General features: G+C 43.6%; 1 protein-coding gene across 1 annotated transcript in view; it reads right to left on the minus strand.

Annotated features, from left to right (window-relative positions):
* Positions 1–2,392: 2,392 nt before the first annotated feature.
* LOC147604422 (uncharacterized) overlaps positions 2,393–17,918 on the minus strand; it is a 60,483-nt gene continuing 44,957 nt past the window's right edge. The window contains exons 2-3 of the mRNA XM_086795135.1: positions 4,072–4,112; positions 2,393–3,916 (exon numbers count right to left, since the gene is read on the minus strand). Coding sequence (XP_086651261.1) covers positions 2,933–3,916; positions 4,072–4,112 — 1,025 coding nt within the window. The 3' untranslated portion in view covers positions 2,393–2,932. The remainder of the gene's footprint in view (positions 3,917–4,071; positions 4,113–17,918) is intronic.

A 17,918-nucleotide genomic window follows, 5' to 3' on the forward strand; every position in this document is an offset into this window, starting at 1 on the left:
ACTAGCTAATCCAATAGATGTTTCTCAAACCCCTTTTGTGGAAGCTATACATCTCATACGTGCATCGATGGCTTCCACATAACACAAACAATGTAGATCAAGCTCAAGAGTACACTATGTGCTGGAATTACATCTCTAAAATCTGTAATCCTTGGATAAGGATAGTATATCCTCATCCAATTAAGAGGATTCCTCTATGTCCCCTAGTGTTTATGTTGGCTCAAAGAGTTCAACCATATCAAAGGGTATATATAGCAATGCCAATTTCTCATCTAGGGCTAATCTTTTCCTCGTGTCGTTGGAAATACATCAATCGTGGCGCCTTCCAAGGTGTGGCGTGGCGTCAAACTCTTCTACACTAGAAACTCAAAGTGTGCAAGTCTCATCCTTCTTTCATATTAATATAGGGATTATGGTTGCGTATGGAAATTTATCACTACAAAGGGCTAAGCCACCAAAAGTCTTGTTGACTATCTATCGCACCGACAAATCGAATTGATCTTGTCAACGAAGAACAGGATTGAAGACGACAACCCAACCCAATCATGGACACACACAGAGGTGATTCGTTTTCCTCGTTCTCAAAGGAGCCTTGGGAGGTGATGGGGATGGAAATTCAAATAATAATGTGAAAGGCTTAGGGTTAATGAATAAACATGAGGCATCGCTTAGGAATAAAATGAGTCACATGTGCAAAGAAACTAAAAGATTCTGACATGATTGAGAAGTGAGAAGTGCTGATTTGTAGAACCCAGTCCCCCCTTCCCTCCTTTCCCTACACACTAATCAACTTTATTAGTGAAGAAGACAACGCTTATTAAGAGACGAAAAATTCTATGAATAGATGATTCTCTTTTAGTGGTTATTACAATTTTATGAAGGCATGAAGGTTTGATTTTAAGGGGTTATGGGTAACACTTCATATTAGCATACAGTTACCCTCGATTTACTAGCAAATATTTAGAATATTTCCCAACATCCCCCCTCGAGCAAAGCATTTGCCTAAATACATTTCCACCGCATCTCAACTTTGTTTCAATAAGCACCAAGGGATTTGATAACTCCGAACTCGTGTGCATGGAACTTCACCCTCTGCAAGGTGCATCCCCTGAAATCCTCCAAGGGGGGCTCTGCTCTCTCCAATTCGCCATAAGGTCCAATAGAAAAGGTAAGGCATAGCTCTCATCTGCACCATGAACTACCAATCGAATATCATGCCTAGTGAACACTCCCATCCACTATGAGGGAGAAGCGTCCGAGATCAAGGCAAGCCACTCCGAAGGGATGGAAGAGTCAATGTCCTTGCCCCAGATCCCAATAAGGCCCCTCTCCTAGGCCTCCGGGGGCAGCTATCTGATAGTAAGCCAATCTCCAAGTGACCTAGCAAGATCTTTGCCTTCTTTAGGGTCCCCCTCTACAACCAAAACACTGCCAAAGAAGGCCTTCAATTTTCTACCCTTATTAAGCTTTAGATTGGTAAGTTTTATACACTTTAAAAGGTGAAGGTTTACACTTGATCGAGATGGTTTTTGACTCTTATACCATCGTAATTACTTCAGGCTGATTTTAACAGTAACAAGACACCTCATAGCCCAACAGCAACGGGTAATTGATCCAAGGATGAGTCATCAAACTAAGGTGATCCTTTTCAAACACCAAAAGGGTCCCTAAACTACAAAGAGAAGTAATTGGTTTCAATGTGCTAGCACGGCATGGCACACTTTTCTTACCAACTCAAGATGTTCCTAACTAATGGCATGCCTAAACCAAGGTATGAAAACACATAACTATTGGGTGGTCAAATATTGTTCCTACTAAGTCCATTCTATTCATTTAAAAGTAGAATGCCTCCATCTATTTTTCTGAGTTGTATTGCAAATTCAATGGGACAACTTTAAGTTCCTCACATGGGTTACCTGAGGTTTGCACATGCTGAGAGACCCAGAACATTCACAGGAACCGTCTTTCCTCCTTGAGGAGTATTCCAATCTGCGTGGACTTACAGACTACCCAAATTTGCAACATTCATCTTCAATGTAAACAAACACCAAACCACTAGAAATGGAAGATATAAAGGCATGGGTAGTGTGAAGACCAAGAGAACAGAACAAAATAAGGGTAACATGACTCAGCAACCACCGCTATGCATCCTGTTATTTCTCTTATTTTATTTTTTCCTCTTTTTTTTTGGGCACCGCGCCGCGTGGGGGAAGGGGGGAAGAGGGTTTTAACAGAGAAAGGAAAAGTCTACTTCTACCAAGAGGAAAAGCATTCTTTTTCCCTTTGAAAGAAAATAAATCAAAGCCTCTGTTCCAACCATGCATGGATGTGTTGAGCCCACGTTCACTCTGGCATCAATTAGGCCATTTGTATAGGTAAGATACGGCAAATGTTTGCACCCAAACCCATTCATATTAGGGTTACAAGGGATATTTTTATTGTTGCAGAAGAGAGATAGATGTTACAAGAGCAGTGATGCCAAACCTCCGCATGGCATTCCAATGACAGCAACACAGATTTAGAAAAGAGAAACATAAGTATGCGCATTGCTCAGAGACATATCCAAGTTAGCTACTGGAAAATACCCCTTTTTAAAGTTGGCCACTGTTTGGCCTAACACCATGTAAAAAAGAGTGTCGGCTCAAGAGGTAAGCCTCTCGACTCTTTGAGGTTTGCTCAGCAGTCCCCTGAAGCGTCTTTCACAGAAAGAAATTGATTGTGCTTCAGTAAATACTTTTTTCGAACTGTTGAAAGTTGTTACCTTTGCTTTCTTAAGTGCAAGACAAAAGTTCTAATCATCAAGAGTAACCAGGGCATCCTTGTCTCAAGGAATATATAAAGTCAATACCTCCTTGACCAAGACTGCTGCATATGCACCACTCAAAAAGAGGCAGACTGATGATGCCTCTCCATGCTGGTGATCAAATTCCTCTTAGAATTGGTTCTCTGGGGATACCTGTGCTGGAGAACTAAATTTCTTTGAGCACGAGCTTTGTGAGCTCACATCTTTGCTCGACTTCATTCGGAATGAGAACTGTCTCTTTGACAGCGATCTGTGGAAAAACCCTCGTTCTCCAGACGAACATACAGGCCCTTTTGCTCGATCTGGCTCCATAGCTGAGGACGACTTTACACTTAGAAAAGATCTCTTCCATTGCTGAGGACCAATTTTTGATAACCTGCTCTTGATAGGTTCACTTGTAACTTTAACACTATCAAATCCAGAAAGTATGTGTGCCTTTTCATGTGCATTTTTTAGTTGATCACACTGAGGACAGGGAGGGTTATGCTTGAGTGTTTCGGGAACAGCTTTCTCGAGACAATCTGCATGGAAAACATGGCCACAAACAAGAACACCAACCACTGGCAAGTCTATATTACCCACCAGCATTCTTTGAGAGCTCCAAGGTGACCTCTGAAGCAACCACCTCGAACATAAACCACACATCTGCAAATCTCCTTGTAAATCGGGAGACCCACGTTGTGAGTTTTGGGAGGAAGCCACCCTTATTCTTTCCAAGGACAAGGGCACTCCCTCCTCTAAACTTTCTGTTAAACTGTTGGTATCCAACATTCCAAAACCTTCTCTCTGTGAGGAAGCCACAAGTTGAGAGAAAGCTTGCATTGACCAGTCTGTGCCACCTGCTTGTTGACCTTGTGACCACAGACCCTCTTCTAGAGCAGCAGCGTGACTGCCACTTCCAGCACTTCGAAGGGATGTCCGACTATCAGAATTCTGCCTACGGAAAAAGCCCCTCAATCCAAGCTTAGATAAAGAGGAGTAACTACCACTTAAATTTCGGCGAAATGATGAACGGTGACTGTTTACTGCAACTGGTGTTGTGTCCCTTGTATACCTACAAGAACTGGCCTCTGAAGTTTCAGGGAGTGTCAAGACCCTGGTCTGCACATGTTCCTGAGCAAAAGAACAAAAATTTACAGAATCAGGTCTATCAAGCAGCCCGAGCACATTTTTCGGCTGAAGTACCCAAACTGGAGTAAGAATCTTTGCTCAAATATAAAATTTGATTCAAATCTCCACAGAATTTTAACTGCCAAATCCAGACATACCTCTTTTGTAGCAACTGGTTCCTGTGTCCTTGATAGAAAGTCTGTGATACAAAACGCCAATTTGTCTGGTCAGATGCAAAAGCCATGTCACCAAGTCACAGCATTTAGCAACTTCACATGTAAGCCTTGGAAAGCACTTTTCAGCATGTTGTTACAAAAAAACCTGAGCACCTGAAGGTATATCCTGACTAACGAGTTGAGAAAGGAGTCTAGTAATGCAGTACTACATACACCATAGAACTTTGATCAACTGCCACATGAGGCCTCTTCTGTATTCTCAGAGACAAAGTCTTCAATGCAAACCTTAGAAGCAAGGCTCTTTCCCAGACTTAGCAAGAATATCATCAGCTCCATCATGCAGAGCATCAACATGTTATGACAGCTGTACTCATGCTGTCAGTGCTGAAAAGTGGGTGGAGGTTAATACCATAAAGATAGGTCCACATTGGTAATCAACATATGAAGACATAACATCCACTTTAATATTCATACTCAAAACACAAGGGATCCACTCCTCCACAATCCAACGACAGCCAATCCCATCAGAGGAAAAACTGTAAAGATACAGCTGATCTCCCCTAGAGGGAATGGGAGCTGTTGTTTCACTAGACCAAAAACATGTTTGTCAAAGGGATATTTTTTTAATCCCTTGTGATTTTGGCCAACTAAGATACCCTTTTCTTTATCGAACTTACAATATTTCTGAAACGGAAGTTTAAAACCCCTTTTGCACGTTTTTTTTTTTGGTAAAATACATTTACATATTTTTGAGTCATGCAAGATCCCCCCCCCTCAGCTTGTTTTATTATATTGTAATATAGCAGAGTCAAACTCTAAAAATAGAAACTAAAAAAACCTGTTCTTAGGGTTAGAAACTCTACAATGTTTCTAGATAGAAACACTTCTGAAACAACCCCCAAAAAAAAACCAGAAGATCAAGATTGAAAATATATCATACACAACTTTTTTACCTCCTCCTGCCAGTTTTGTCATGCCTTTGCCTCTTTGCAATCTTCTTCTCCTCTGCTTCAGCCCCTATGTAACCTGTTTCTCCTCCCTTCCTCTTTTCTTCTTCTCACTCTTCTCCCTTCTCTTTTGAAAAAGCTTCGAGTACTGTTTATGATTTTTTAATCTCAAAACCTCATAGTTTTTGGCCAAGGGACGGACGGACGTCCGTAAACAAAACCTAAAAGCCCTCGGAACACAGACCTCAAAACGTTTCCTGTGACAGTGTGTATGGCTACTGGTCTAGTGCAAGTGTTATGAGCAATGGTCGAAGCCACGGAGTGTTTTCTATTATAACTACGAGCAAGCCCTTTTTACCCACAAAAACACCCGCCCTCTTCACATTTCACCGCCTGCTGGCTGCCTAGCCCAGGCATGGCCGCTCCACAAGATTACTCGAGGAAAATTGGATGCATCTTCCAATGGCTTAGCATCTCCTGCCTAAAGACCACATCAATAAGATTCTGGATGATCTTCAACGGACCTCTCGTTGGAGCAAGTTCCAAAGAAACGTCACCAAATCACTATCCTTGTCCCCTTCGTCTCCGCCCCCTGCCCAGCGTTGCCCCCCACGCCCGCCAGCAGTTGCCCTCTTTCCTCCCCTCTGCCTGCACACTGCCATTTCCGCCCCTTCCCTCTTGCCTGCGTGCTGCCCCCTCCCTTTCCTCTTGCTGGCCCCCCTTGCTCCCCATCTCCCCCTGCCTGCCCTCAGCCATCCCCCCCCTTCCCTTTTTCTTCGCCACCCGTCCGCCTCTCCCTAGCTTTTTCTGGGTTTTTTCCTGTTTTTCCTCCTGCTCCTCTTCCCCTTCTCGCCTCTCCTCTTCAGTGTTTTTCAAGGCAATTTTTCAGGTCTCAGGCAACATTTCCTTCCAGCAAGTTTCGGCCCCTTCTGGTCTTCAACCCCCAAGAGTGCTCCATGGCAACCGCTCCATCATCCCCAACTGAGGCTGCCGTCCCTTGCCTCTCCTTTTTAGAAGCGGACCTCCAGCTCCTCGCTTCAACAGTCGCATCCTTAGAGGCCTCCACTTTGGTATGCAAGATTGTTGGTAGCCGCCCGGCACAAAGACAGCTCAGGATCTTTCACAAGCTAGCCTCCTTGGTGCGCCTGAAAGATTACTGATATTCATCCTTTGGGGTGTGGCTACTACCAGGCTGATTTTGACTCGCCAACGACGTCGGACAGAGTCATGCAGCTGAGCCCCGTCGCATTGTGTATGGCCCAAGCCTTCTTTGTGAGGTGGTAGCACGGATTTGACCCAGCATCCGACCCTCTGGCTAGCATTTCAGGCTTTCCTGTGACAATCTGCTTCCCAAGCCTTACGAAGGCATACCTTCCTCTTCTCTTCTCTCGGTGATAGGAATCTGAAATTGGCCTCTGGTAGAAACCAAAGAGCGATAGACTAGCAATCACCCAAACACAATTGTAGTCAACCATATAAGACAGACAAAAGGGAGCTAGAGTGCTCCTATACAAAAAAAACAGTGGCACCTGTTAGCCCCGAAGCTTGGCGCCCCTTTCGGTATTTCTTTATTCACATTCAATGGAAGAGTTTAACTGAATACATCATGGCCACTCATGGCTTATACATATGCATGTCCAATCTGCCAATCCTCTAGACCTCTTAGCATAGAGGTTTCACACAGCCCTGTGCCCCAAAACACCATACTATTATTCACCTCTAATCAGCCAAGATAGTACATCCATGAGGCCTTGAATACGCATCTAACTGACCCATGCACATAGCCAAAAACACAACCATACATCAGCTTGTAATCTCTTCCAAAACATGCTAAGTTTACTCCAGTTTCTGCCCTCTTAGGTTGCAAATCCCTCCTCTCACAAGGGACCGGGAGAGACACTCCCAAACAACCCACGAGCCAGAAGAAAGAGGAGTTTGAACCCGTGTGCGTTTGACACCGCCCACAAGCCTGTAAAAAGAGAGAGAAAAGAATAGTCAGTTGCCTCTGCATAGTAGCAGTCCACCGCCTTCCTTTTACTCCTCCTGCTGTCCACTATCTTCCACGAGATAGAGATAGAGAGAGAGAAGCGTGGAAAGGGCCTGCAGTCCAGCCCGCCTATTGGCAATAGCATGCCCAGCACTGTGTGCCTTCTGTCCTGCCAGTCCGCCTCCTGCAATCCAGCCGGTCTCCTCCAACCGTACCTGCTCACAGATGCTGCAGTCCGACTGAGTGCCCAAGGCGATAACCAGCCAGTCACATGTGTGCCTGTCTCCTACCCCGTCCTCACGAGTGTGAGAGAGAGCCAATTCAGCATGCAGCCCAATCAAGCAGCCTCCAAATGGATAATGATGATCACATGACATATGCAGAACGCAGAAAGCAAGCTCAGGAAGCATGCTTAGCTTAGTTGAATGTCTTATAGGGTTACTGGTTGTGATTGAGCCTCATAATGCTAATCCTAAAATAGCAACCAAAATACAAAGCCCAGAGGAGTACTGCTTCCCCTTTCAAAAGGAAGACATACTCTCAGAAGAGTCATTTGAAACAGTTTGTATATGAATTATACACTTGAGAAAGCATGTGAGGAATTAGATAATTCCCTTATAAGATTAAAACATTCTCTCAAAACCTCATTTGGAGGAATTCTCCTCTTATGTTAAAGCCAGCATCACATCAGCACTTACACCTTTAAGGGCTCAACCAACCTGAGTTATACAAGGACATAATGAACTCCATAAAACAGGACTATGAGGATTTGCAAGTTTCCAAACAGACCTCATTAAGAAGCCCCCACGTATGCTGCAGCCGCCTTTTTTCCCAAAGAGAGAGTTTCCTCCCAAAAATAACGTAGGCTTCCCCTAAAAAGGGCCACAATTCCCTTCAAAAGGTTTTTCTTAATTTTAAAGGCTTTAAACCTTTGTCCCCTTGTCCCCTCCACACATGGGGTTGTTTTAATAAAAACCCTTGCTCCTAGTTTGCTTTAATAGTATGTCTTGCTCACCGACCACCATGCTCACACTTGTGCTGCACAAATTCACAGGGTCATGACATACACCCCTCTTGAAAAATGGCAAGCGTCCTCGATTGCATTCTGGTGATACAACAACAAGACATCCAAAGCGGAACCACACTGATAACGAAGGCTGCCCAATACATTAAGATATCAGCCATGTGATCCAACTAAAAGTGAAAAGTACAATATGGCAAGAGCAACGTCTCAATCTCTGGGAGACATGCATATGTAGCAACATTCACTGCAAGACAATGGTGTAGTAATAGTCCAAGTTGTATACCACTGGGAACCATACATAACCACAACATCCAATGTGACTAGTACACATATATCATAGGAGTCCCATAAGCAGATGTACTGTCAACTATCAGTACCTTCAGGTGAGACATAAGCTGCAGCAAGTGACCTCTAGATGACATCCGAGCCTGTCTGTATCAAGGGAGCGGAGGTGCTACCCCCCTCTTGAGCATCAGGCAATGCTCCAGACCTATGCTCTGTTGAGCCAGAATGAGTCGTAGCACGAGTCAGCTCCAACTCAAAGGCATCAAGATAAAGCTGCAATACTTGAGGTGAATCTGATAAGTCACCCTCCTCCATCCACTTCGCATCCATCGGTGAATAGTTCTTGAACTTCACAAGATAGCGATGGGAAACTTTACCTCGTACCTTTCTTTCCTTATGTGCCAGTATCTGCTCAGGAATAAGAACCCCATCAAGTTCCTCCACTTCTGGTTGAGCCTCATATTATACACCCTCAGGCACATCTCCTCGGAAAGGTCTAAGAAGACTCACATGAAATGCATTGTGAATCCTCCAGTGATCTGGTAGCTTCAAATGATAGGCCACCTCACCGATCTTTTTCACTACCTGAAAAGGTCCATAATGGCGCATGCCCAAATATTGTGGCGGCCAAAAACTGGGCACTGGATAATATTTGGGCCTTTTTCAAGTAGGTGCCTCCTTCTGGACCTAAAAAGCACAAGCTATTTTCGGCAGAGAGCCTCTATTATTGAGAAAAACTCCAGATTGGAGGAGGGCGCATGCTTTTCAATGGTGCATGAGGGCTGGTCGGCTGGTTTTCAGCCTGTTGGCAAGCTTCTACAGCCATCCATCGCAACTGAAGTTCATCGAATGCATGGGAGAAGTTGGCCGACTCTTTCTGTGTCTTCTACTGCTAGCCGCTGGTTTTTACAGCCTGAACAAAGGCTGGATAGGGGATAAAAACAGAGAGGAGAAAGTGGTCGGGACGATCTGGACAAGTTTCCTTCCGACTTGGAGCTTGCAAGTTTGTGTGCTGCTGCTGGTCGCATCTTTCTGTGGCTACTGAGAGCTGGTTGACTGCTGTAAACAACCTTTCATGGCTGGTCGACTTGCCCTGTGAGCAAGACATGAGGAAAGTGAAGACACTAGGTTGTTCCGGGCTGATGCAAGAGTGCTATGGGCTGTCCCTAGTTGTCCTACATGTACATGATGCCAGAAGTGCCTTTAATGCTTAGGATTTTCATATTGTACTGGAAGAGATATGTGCTAGCCAGTGGAGAATCCTTGGGCACCCATGAAGTTGTATTTGGAAACAGACTCCTTTTTGGTAATCTAACTATAGGGGGGGGGGGGGGGGGGGGTCAGCCTATCTTCTGGCCCCTAGTGTGGTGTACTATGCAGATTTGTCGTCTCTTTTTGTCTGGCACACTTACATGTATTTTCAGTTTTCATGATTGGTAAGATTTTCCGTGTACAGTTGCCTTTCCATTTACAAATTTGTTGAATTGACAAGAGACACACAATGACCCAGAACCGCCGGCCCCTCTCTCAAATAAAGTATATTGATCTTGGGAGAATCAAGTACATAGTGTCATGGGCATTTTTGACCAGATTTCCATACCAATGCATATGAATACAGTATTGCAAACAAGTGGTTCTCGATGTAGACTTGCAACTCACACTACCCTCTCAAGTGCCCATGTTCCATACCATATGCTCTCTATTGTTCCACCAACACATAGTAGCAACAATCTACAAGAGAGCACGTAGGACAAGAGAACACTACACATGGTATGTGATCTTGTAATCCGGTTCCTCCCTCCTGCTACTTGCTTCCATATTTAAACATAAAAGCTTACCAATTGCAAGTAGAGTCGATGACAGCGGAAGTCTTCGCGATAGAAGTCCTTGGAGTGATGAGATCTTTGATTTGTCACATTTCTTCGCAACAAAAGTCTTCAAGAGGATGAAGGGAACCCTGGAAAGGCTTCCCCTATGGTTCAACTTGAGAAAGGAGGGTTGAAATTAGGGTTTTCAGCAAAAAGACCAAAAATTACAGCAATAAAGAAAACTATTTTGTTGAATTTCAGTCATTGGGAGTGTGTAGGAGAGTGATTAGCACCCGAAAACACTCTTGGAAGCTTGGGAAACACCTTAGCAAGCTTGAGTATGGAGTTGGGAAGGAGAAAATGCAGAAAATACAGCCCAAATACCCTCATGAAGGACGCGCCTACCTCTAGAGAGAGGAGGAGTGAGGCGGTGAGTTGTCCACTCTAGGTGGCAAGCAAGTGCTTTGTGGAGCAAGCTAGAGAGGACACATGGCTAGTTACTCCCTTTGTACAAAGGGGATAAGGTCTGGGCAGTGGACATTGGGTTTTGTCCACCTCGGGACATCAGTGTGTGTGAACACCAGACTGGTCATAATTTATAAGTGAGTTTTGGTCGCCCAAAACTTAATGAAGTGTGTACACACTCACTTATAAACTAGTGTTAACTCCTAAGGCTAGGTTTATGACCAATACTTACTACCTGTCACATACCACATAACCATGTCAGCAGACAGTTTCACACGCACGATTCACGGGCAAGTGTTCCCTTACCCGGAACTACACATCGGGCAAGGTCAAGCAAGCATGAAAACAACATGCAATTTCAATTGCAAGCAAGCCCATAAAGATGTTATGCAATGCAGCATTGGTATGGACAATCCCCGTTCATGAGACTATACCAAAATAGACATGCTCCAGGCAAGTACACAAAGTACTAGACCCAATGGAACACCAATCCACCAAGCATTTCTGGGCATGTACACGGATACACAAGTCCCAACGGAAAGCCAAGTCCACAATATCACATGAGTGGCGTCAATCCCTGGCATATACAACTGCTATGGATACCAGTCCAATGTACATACATGATAAGAAAGCACGGGTGGATCACTTGGGTGGCCAAATGATGACATCCCCCAGGCTTCTAAATAGTTGTCCGCAACTGAAAAGTATCCAAATATTTCTAAAGCATATGCGGGCATTTTCTGAAGAACTCTTCATCTACCTATTTAGCATCAATGGAAAGATAGTTCTTAAACTTCACAAGGTAACGCCTAACAACTTTGCCTGCAACAAGCTTGCATTCCTTGTGATACACAATCTTCTCTGGCTGCAAGATCTCCTCAAGCTCATCCACTTCTGGTGGATCTTCAATAATGACCGTTTCACTGGGCTCCGACCCTACATACTTGCGAAGGAGATTCGCATGAAAAGCATTGTGTATGTGCCAATGACTAGGTAATGCTAATCTGAAAGCCACTTCATTGATCTTCTCGATCACTCGAAAAGGCCCATAGTATTTGGTTGCAATCTTAGGATATGCACCCTCTTTGCAAGTCTTGCTTTCTCAAATTTCAACAATACCCAATCATTTTCTTTAACATCCAATTGTCTTCTATGCTTGTCGGCAGCCTTTTTATGCTTGTCTTGTGACCTTGCAATGGCTGTCCACACCTGAGCAAAAGCAATATCCAAGTCTCTTATATACTCATCAACTGCTGCAAATATCTCATCCTTTGTACGAAGGATGGGTGGCAAAACCACCTTACCATAAACAATCTCAAACGAGTCCTTTCCCTAGATGCATGCACCGTGTTGTTGTATGCAAACTCCACAAGCGGTAAGTACTTCTCCCAAGAAGACTTCTAATCCGCCACAACATTTCAAGAGATCCAACACGGCTGAATTTACAGCCTCACTTTGCCCATCCGTTTGAGGGTGATAAGCTGATGAGAAGTCCAATTTGGTGCCCATGTTATCAAATAAGGCCCGCCAAAAGAGACTTGTAGACCTGGGATCTCTATCCCCCACAATGGACTTCGGCATTCCATGATGTTTGAACACTTGTGCAAGATATATTTTAACCATATCCTCAGCTTTGATGGCCTTTTTGACCGTCAAGAAGTGAGCTTGCTTGCTAAACATGTCCACAATTGTCCAAATTGCATCATTACCCTCTTGGGTCCGTGGCAAGTCCATAATGAAATCCATAGTAATACTTTTCCATGGATGCGTGGAAATAGGCCATGGCTAAAGCAAACTTGGTGCCTTTTGCCTATCAAGTTTCACCTTTTAACAGGTGATACATGCACGTACAGGTGCCGCTATGTGCTTCCACATACCTGACCAAAAGAAATACCGCTCAATCATGTGCGTAGTAGGCATTATGCCTCTATGACCAGCATATGGAGGAGCATGGTACTCATCCAAAATCTTTTGCCTCATGTTAGACACCACACATGCAATTATCTTTCATGAGATAACCCTCTTTGATCATATAAGAGAAATGTGCATGACCAGCCATCAAATCAGCCTAAATAGTGGCAAAATCAACATCCGTATGATACAAATCATGAGATAACCCTCTTTGATCACATAAGAGAAATGTGCATGACCAGCCATCAAATCAGCCTAAATAGTGGCAAAATCAACATCCGTATGATACAAATCATGCATGGCAAACAAGTCCCCATGAGAGGAAACCAAGATAGCTGCTGCATACGGCTTTCGTGACAATGCATCTACCACTACATTCTTCTTTCTTGGGGTGTGCAAGATCTGAAAATGAAACATAGAGAGGAAATTGGCCATCCTCATATGCTTCTCTCTAACAACTTAGTTTAGGTAAGAAAATACCTCAAACTCTGGTGATCTGTTTTCACAGTGAAATCAACCCCAAGAAGGTAATGTTTCCATATAGTAAGTGCATGAATTACAGCCAAGAGCTCTCTCATAAATGCCAAAAGATAGCTCTGCATCATGCAATATACGGCTCTCACAAGCCACGGCATGCCCCTCTTGATTTAGGACAGCTCCTATGCAATTTCCAGATGCATCACATTCCATACTAAAAGGCTTTTGCAAATCCAGAATGATCAACACTGGACCATGGGTAGTTGCATCTTTCAATTTGAGAAATGCATCTCTCTCTACATTAGTCCATTTGAATGTGGCCTTCTTCTTTGTCAAATCATGCAAAGAAGAAGCAATCCATGCAAAGTGCCGAATGAACCTGCGGTAGTAAGAGCATAATCCAAGAAAACTACGGATCTCATGCACCGAACTCAATTCAGACCAATATTGAATTGCATCAATCTTTGCAGGATCCATTCGCACTCCATCTTTGGACACAATATGCCCAAGATAATGTATCTCTGACAATAAGAACTCACTCTTCTTTGCATTTATAAAGAGTTTATGCTTATGGAGTTCTTCAAAAACAATAGCCAAATGAGCTTTATGCTCTTCTTCGGTCTTCGAGAAGACTAGAATGTCATCAAAGAAGACACCTGTAAATTTCCTATACCCACGAAATATGCGATCCATCATTCTATTGAATGTAGCCGGGGCATTCGTAAGACCAAAAGGCATAACAAGATACTCATAAAGCCCAAATGCTGTCTTGAAAGCAGTTTTGTGTACATCCTCAAGCACTACACGCACTTGATGATACCCACTCTTAAGATCAATTCGGCTAAAGCATGCCGATCCATCCAACTTATCAAGGATGTCTGCGTGGAATCGGAAAACGATTCTTGATAATAAGCTTATTCAAAGCTCTATAATCCACACACATACGAAATGATTCATCCTTCTTTTGAACCAAGAGGACGGGCGAACAATATGGGGAAGAGCTTGGCTGAACCAAACCCTTCTCAAAAAGCTCATGTACCTGCTTCATGATCTCCTCTTTTTGGGATGCACTTACACGATAGACTGGCCTATTAGGTGGTAAGCTATCCGGCACAAGATCAATGCGCTGATCTTTCGGTCGTTCGGGTGGCGACTCATTTGGTAACTCATTAGCAAAACAATCATTGTACTCTTGCAAGAATTTCAAACTATCATTACTAAGAGTGTTTACATCTACATTATTTTTCTAAATATGATCTCGTACAAAAAACACGTACGCAAAAACACTCTTTTTCATTACTTTCTTAATTTGTACATGAGATACAAGGGGAATGATATCACTCTCTTCACCAACATCAATTACATGCTCTCGGCCTTTATGCATGAGGGTGATCCTGTTGGTCTTGTAGCCTTGCACAGATCAATACGTGTATGCCAAGGCTTTCCAAGCAATATATCACAGCCATTCAAAGACGCCACAAGAAAATCTGGATCGACTCAATTTGAGTTCCAATTGCTCGGTGGTAGTAGCGGCTGCGATTAGTTGGTGTAAGGTGTGACCAAGATACATTTGTAGTCCTACTTTGAACACGGGTTGCAATCCTAATTGAAACCTCCTCTTCCTTTCCGTCTCAGTGAACATGCATAAATGGAGACACCTCCAAAAGCACCTTCCAAAACTTTTGTACATATGCATTCACTGTTTCCCCCTCATTTTGCTTCACCCAATCCCATTTCATGGTTATCTCCTTCAATGCATTGGGAGACAAGAATTCAGCATAGAACCTCTCCTTGAACTCTTCCCATGATCTAACAAGATTCGGTGAGAGCTTCTCCGTGAGTCACCAATGGGCAGCAATGCCTTTCATGAACATGCTTACATGCCAGATCATGGATTTCTGAGTGAAATCCTCATCAAACTGGGCAATAAAAGCAAGTACCTTTGATGCATCACATTCCCCATGATATACGTCAAACTTCACAGATTTGTGTCTGGCTTTAAAGTCACGAGACTTTGATACATGTGCCTGCATCTCAACATGTTTTCCCCCATGTTTGTCCATTGGGACAGCCCTGTGACTGGCATCCTTTTAGAAGAAAAAGGTGATGCATAAGGCATAGATACATGTGCCCTGTAAGCAAAGTCTTCTAGAAAGGATGTTAAGAAGGGGGTTGATAAGCCTGAGAATAAAGGTAAATGAAACTATTATTAGCATGATCTTCTGGCCTTTCCAGACGAGGTTCTCCTAACAATGACTCAGAAAAGCAATCTTGGTACTTACGTAGGAAATCGGTCCTCTCTTTATCTAACATAGACAAATTAGATTGAGATTCATCATCTTCTGCATCCTTAAAAAAAACCACGCGGAAAGATGCTTTTTCATTACTAATGAAATGGCCAAAGCCAATACAATAGAAACAGATTCCCCTTTAAGCTTTACATCCAAAATGTGCTCTTTTCCTCTATGAGTCAAAGTAAGCTTCCTATTGTACGTATCCACCACCGCATGTACTCTATGGCACCATGGCATACCCAACAAAACATCACACCCATCAAGTGGCATGATATAGAATTCCTCATTGTCCACATAACCCTGCACATGAAGCCTCAGCTTCCCAATAATAGGAACGACAGGTTCTGCATACCCAAGACAAGCCATATTAGTCTCATACAAAGGCCCCATCTCCTCTGCACGGATCCCTAATCTGCCAGCTAAATCTGGTGAGATAAAGTTGGCTCTAGCACCTGTGTCAAAGAAAATCAAAGCATTCTGATCTCTAACTTTGCCCCATGCTCTGCACAACTCAATCTCCTTACCACCTGGTTGTTCCCCAACAAGATCAAGAACTAACCTTGCAAAAGGCTTTGCTTTCTTAGTTTTGGGCTCCACTTTTGTGTCAGAGTCCTTGTTGGACTTAGGTTTGGGACAATTGAAAGACATATGTACCTCTTCGGTACAGAAAAACATATTGGAATACCATGTAAAGTGTTTCTCGTGCAATCTGGTATGACAAAATCAAAGTGTCATTGTATGTCTAGCACTTAAACAGATCTCCTTTATGTATCTCCTCTTTAACCGCCCAATCCTGTCCAAGTAAATAATCAAAGAAGAAAGCTTGAACATTCTTACACATCCACATTGTCTTTGTTCTATGCATCCCGGTTTCTTTGAAGCATGCCCCAAAAATATGGAGTGGTAGAAACCATGAAAGCTTCACCCTCTTGGAAATCCTTCCAACTTTCATTGCTAATTGTATGTCAGCCACCGTTTTCAACTTAAAAACATCAATACTCTATTTATCCGCGGTCTATTAGTCTCCTAGAGTTTGTAGTGTTGGCAAAGGTACTTCTTCTAATCTTCCATAATATGTGGAATGAGCTTGCACAGTATAGTTGGCATTGCAAAGAAACAATCCTTTCTTTTTTTTAATGCCGATGGCTAATCAGGATATAGAATGTTCCCAAGCTCGGAGTGCATCACACACTGTACTGGTAAATGACTCAACATGCTGCCACTCAATGCTTGTTGATGGGAAAACATCTGCACGATATATTCAATGACATAGGCATAGAGGAATTCAATTTTCCTTAATAGATTAGAGATAACAAATACCCACAACGTGGAGGAATTGGTCCAATTGTCGAGGGATCCAAATTCATCTCCATCATTGTGTACACATGCTGCTGTCACAAATCCCTATATTCTAGGGACATGCGGATGCGTGTCAGGCCTAGAAACATGCGGATGCATGTATGTATTATACCTGGGCATGTGTATGGATCATATGAGTGGATGCATATGAGTCCAAGGACATGGCAGGACATTTGTGGACTTTCGGGCGGTGCCCGTGTGGATTCCGGCCATACACACATGGTGTGTTATGATGGCAAGCGGAATATTTTCAAGTACAAGAATGATGATAGGTGGTTCTCCAAGTTTACATGTGCACAATGCATAAATGATGCATGCCATAACTTTATTTTACTTTGTGTGACATTGTCTTGCTGCCTGGACAATGCTTGTTATTTTGGCTTGTGAAGTCCGAGGGACCGGGGACGCCCGGGCACCTTGTGGACACGTGTGTGCACTCCTGCTTGGGCCTAAAACTGTGGGCTTATGGGTTTTGCAGGTGGTAAGTGCGTCCACACTCAATTTACAGCTTATTTCATTTACTACTAAAGTTTATTGGTTTGCAGGTCCACACTCATAAATAAGTGGCCGGACAACTTATAATGCGTTCGCATTTGGTTGGACCAAAATTAATGAAGTCCGGACAGCTTATGGCCATTTCCCATTTGGTTGGACCTAAACTTATACAAACAGGACAAATGGAGCACTATGGGCTGGACACCTACCTGGACACCTTATGGGGACACTTGTCAGCCTGTATGTGTACCCACCAAGCCCCATAGGTGGCACTGAAGAAAGGCGCCTCCCTCAAGAGGCCATTTGGGCTGTTTTATTCATATTCAACACATTGGAGAGCTGATTGAAGCTTTGGGAGTTGCTACAGGGCTGGTTGCTTGCTTCCCGGACTCACACAAGCTTGGATAATGATCCCCACACTCTTCTAAAGGGCTGGTTGGTAAATTTCAGACCTGTATTTTCTGGTTATTGCGAGTTTTGGGCTGGTTACAGGTGTCCAAAGTCAACTTGGACAATACAGGACAGCTCTAGGGACCTCCACAGGGCTGTAGGACCCTTTACAGGTGGATTTCTCGCGATGGAAAGTTGCTGTTTTGGACTGGTTATTGCATAAAACAGGCCGGACAGCAATGGAATATGTGAGCATGGATGTGTCTCAAGGATTCCTGGTGTAACAGGTGTTTAGGGCAAGCATTGGGAACACTTGCTCGCGGAGAACACAGGTTTCTGGATCAGTTTCTCGCGTGGAAACAGGGCCTAAAGATCCATTTACATCCT

This window comes from Cibotium barometz, chromosome 62 (assembly GCF_041138505.1).
Source record: "Cibotium barometz isolate CiBa-2024 chromosome 62, ASM4113850v1, whole genome shotgun sequence".
Taxonomy (NCBI): Eukaryota; Viridiplantae; Streptophyta; class Polypodiopsida; order Cyatheales; family Cibotiaceae; genus Cibotium; species Cibotium barometz.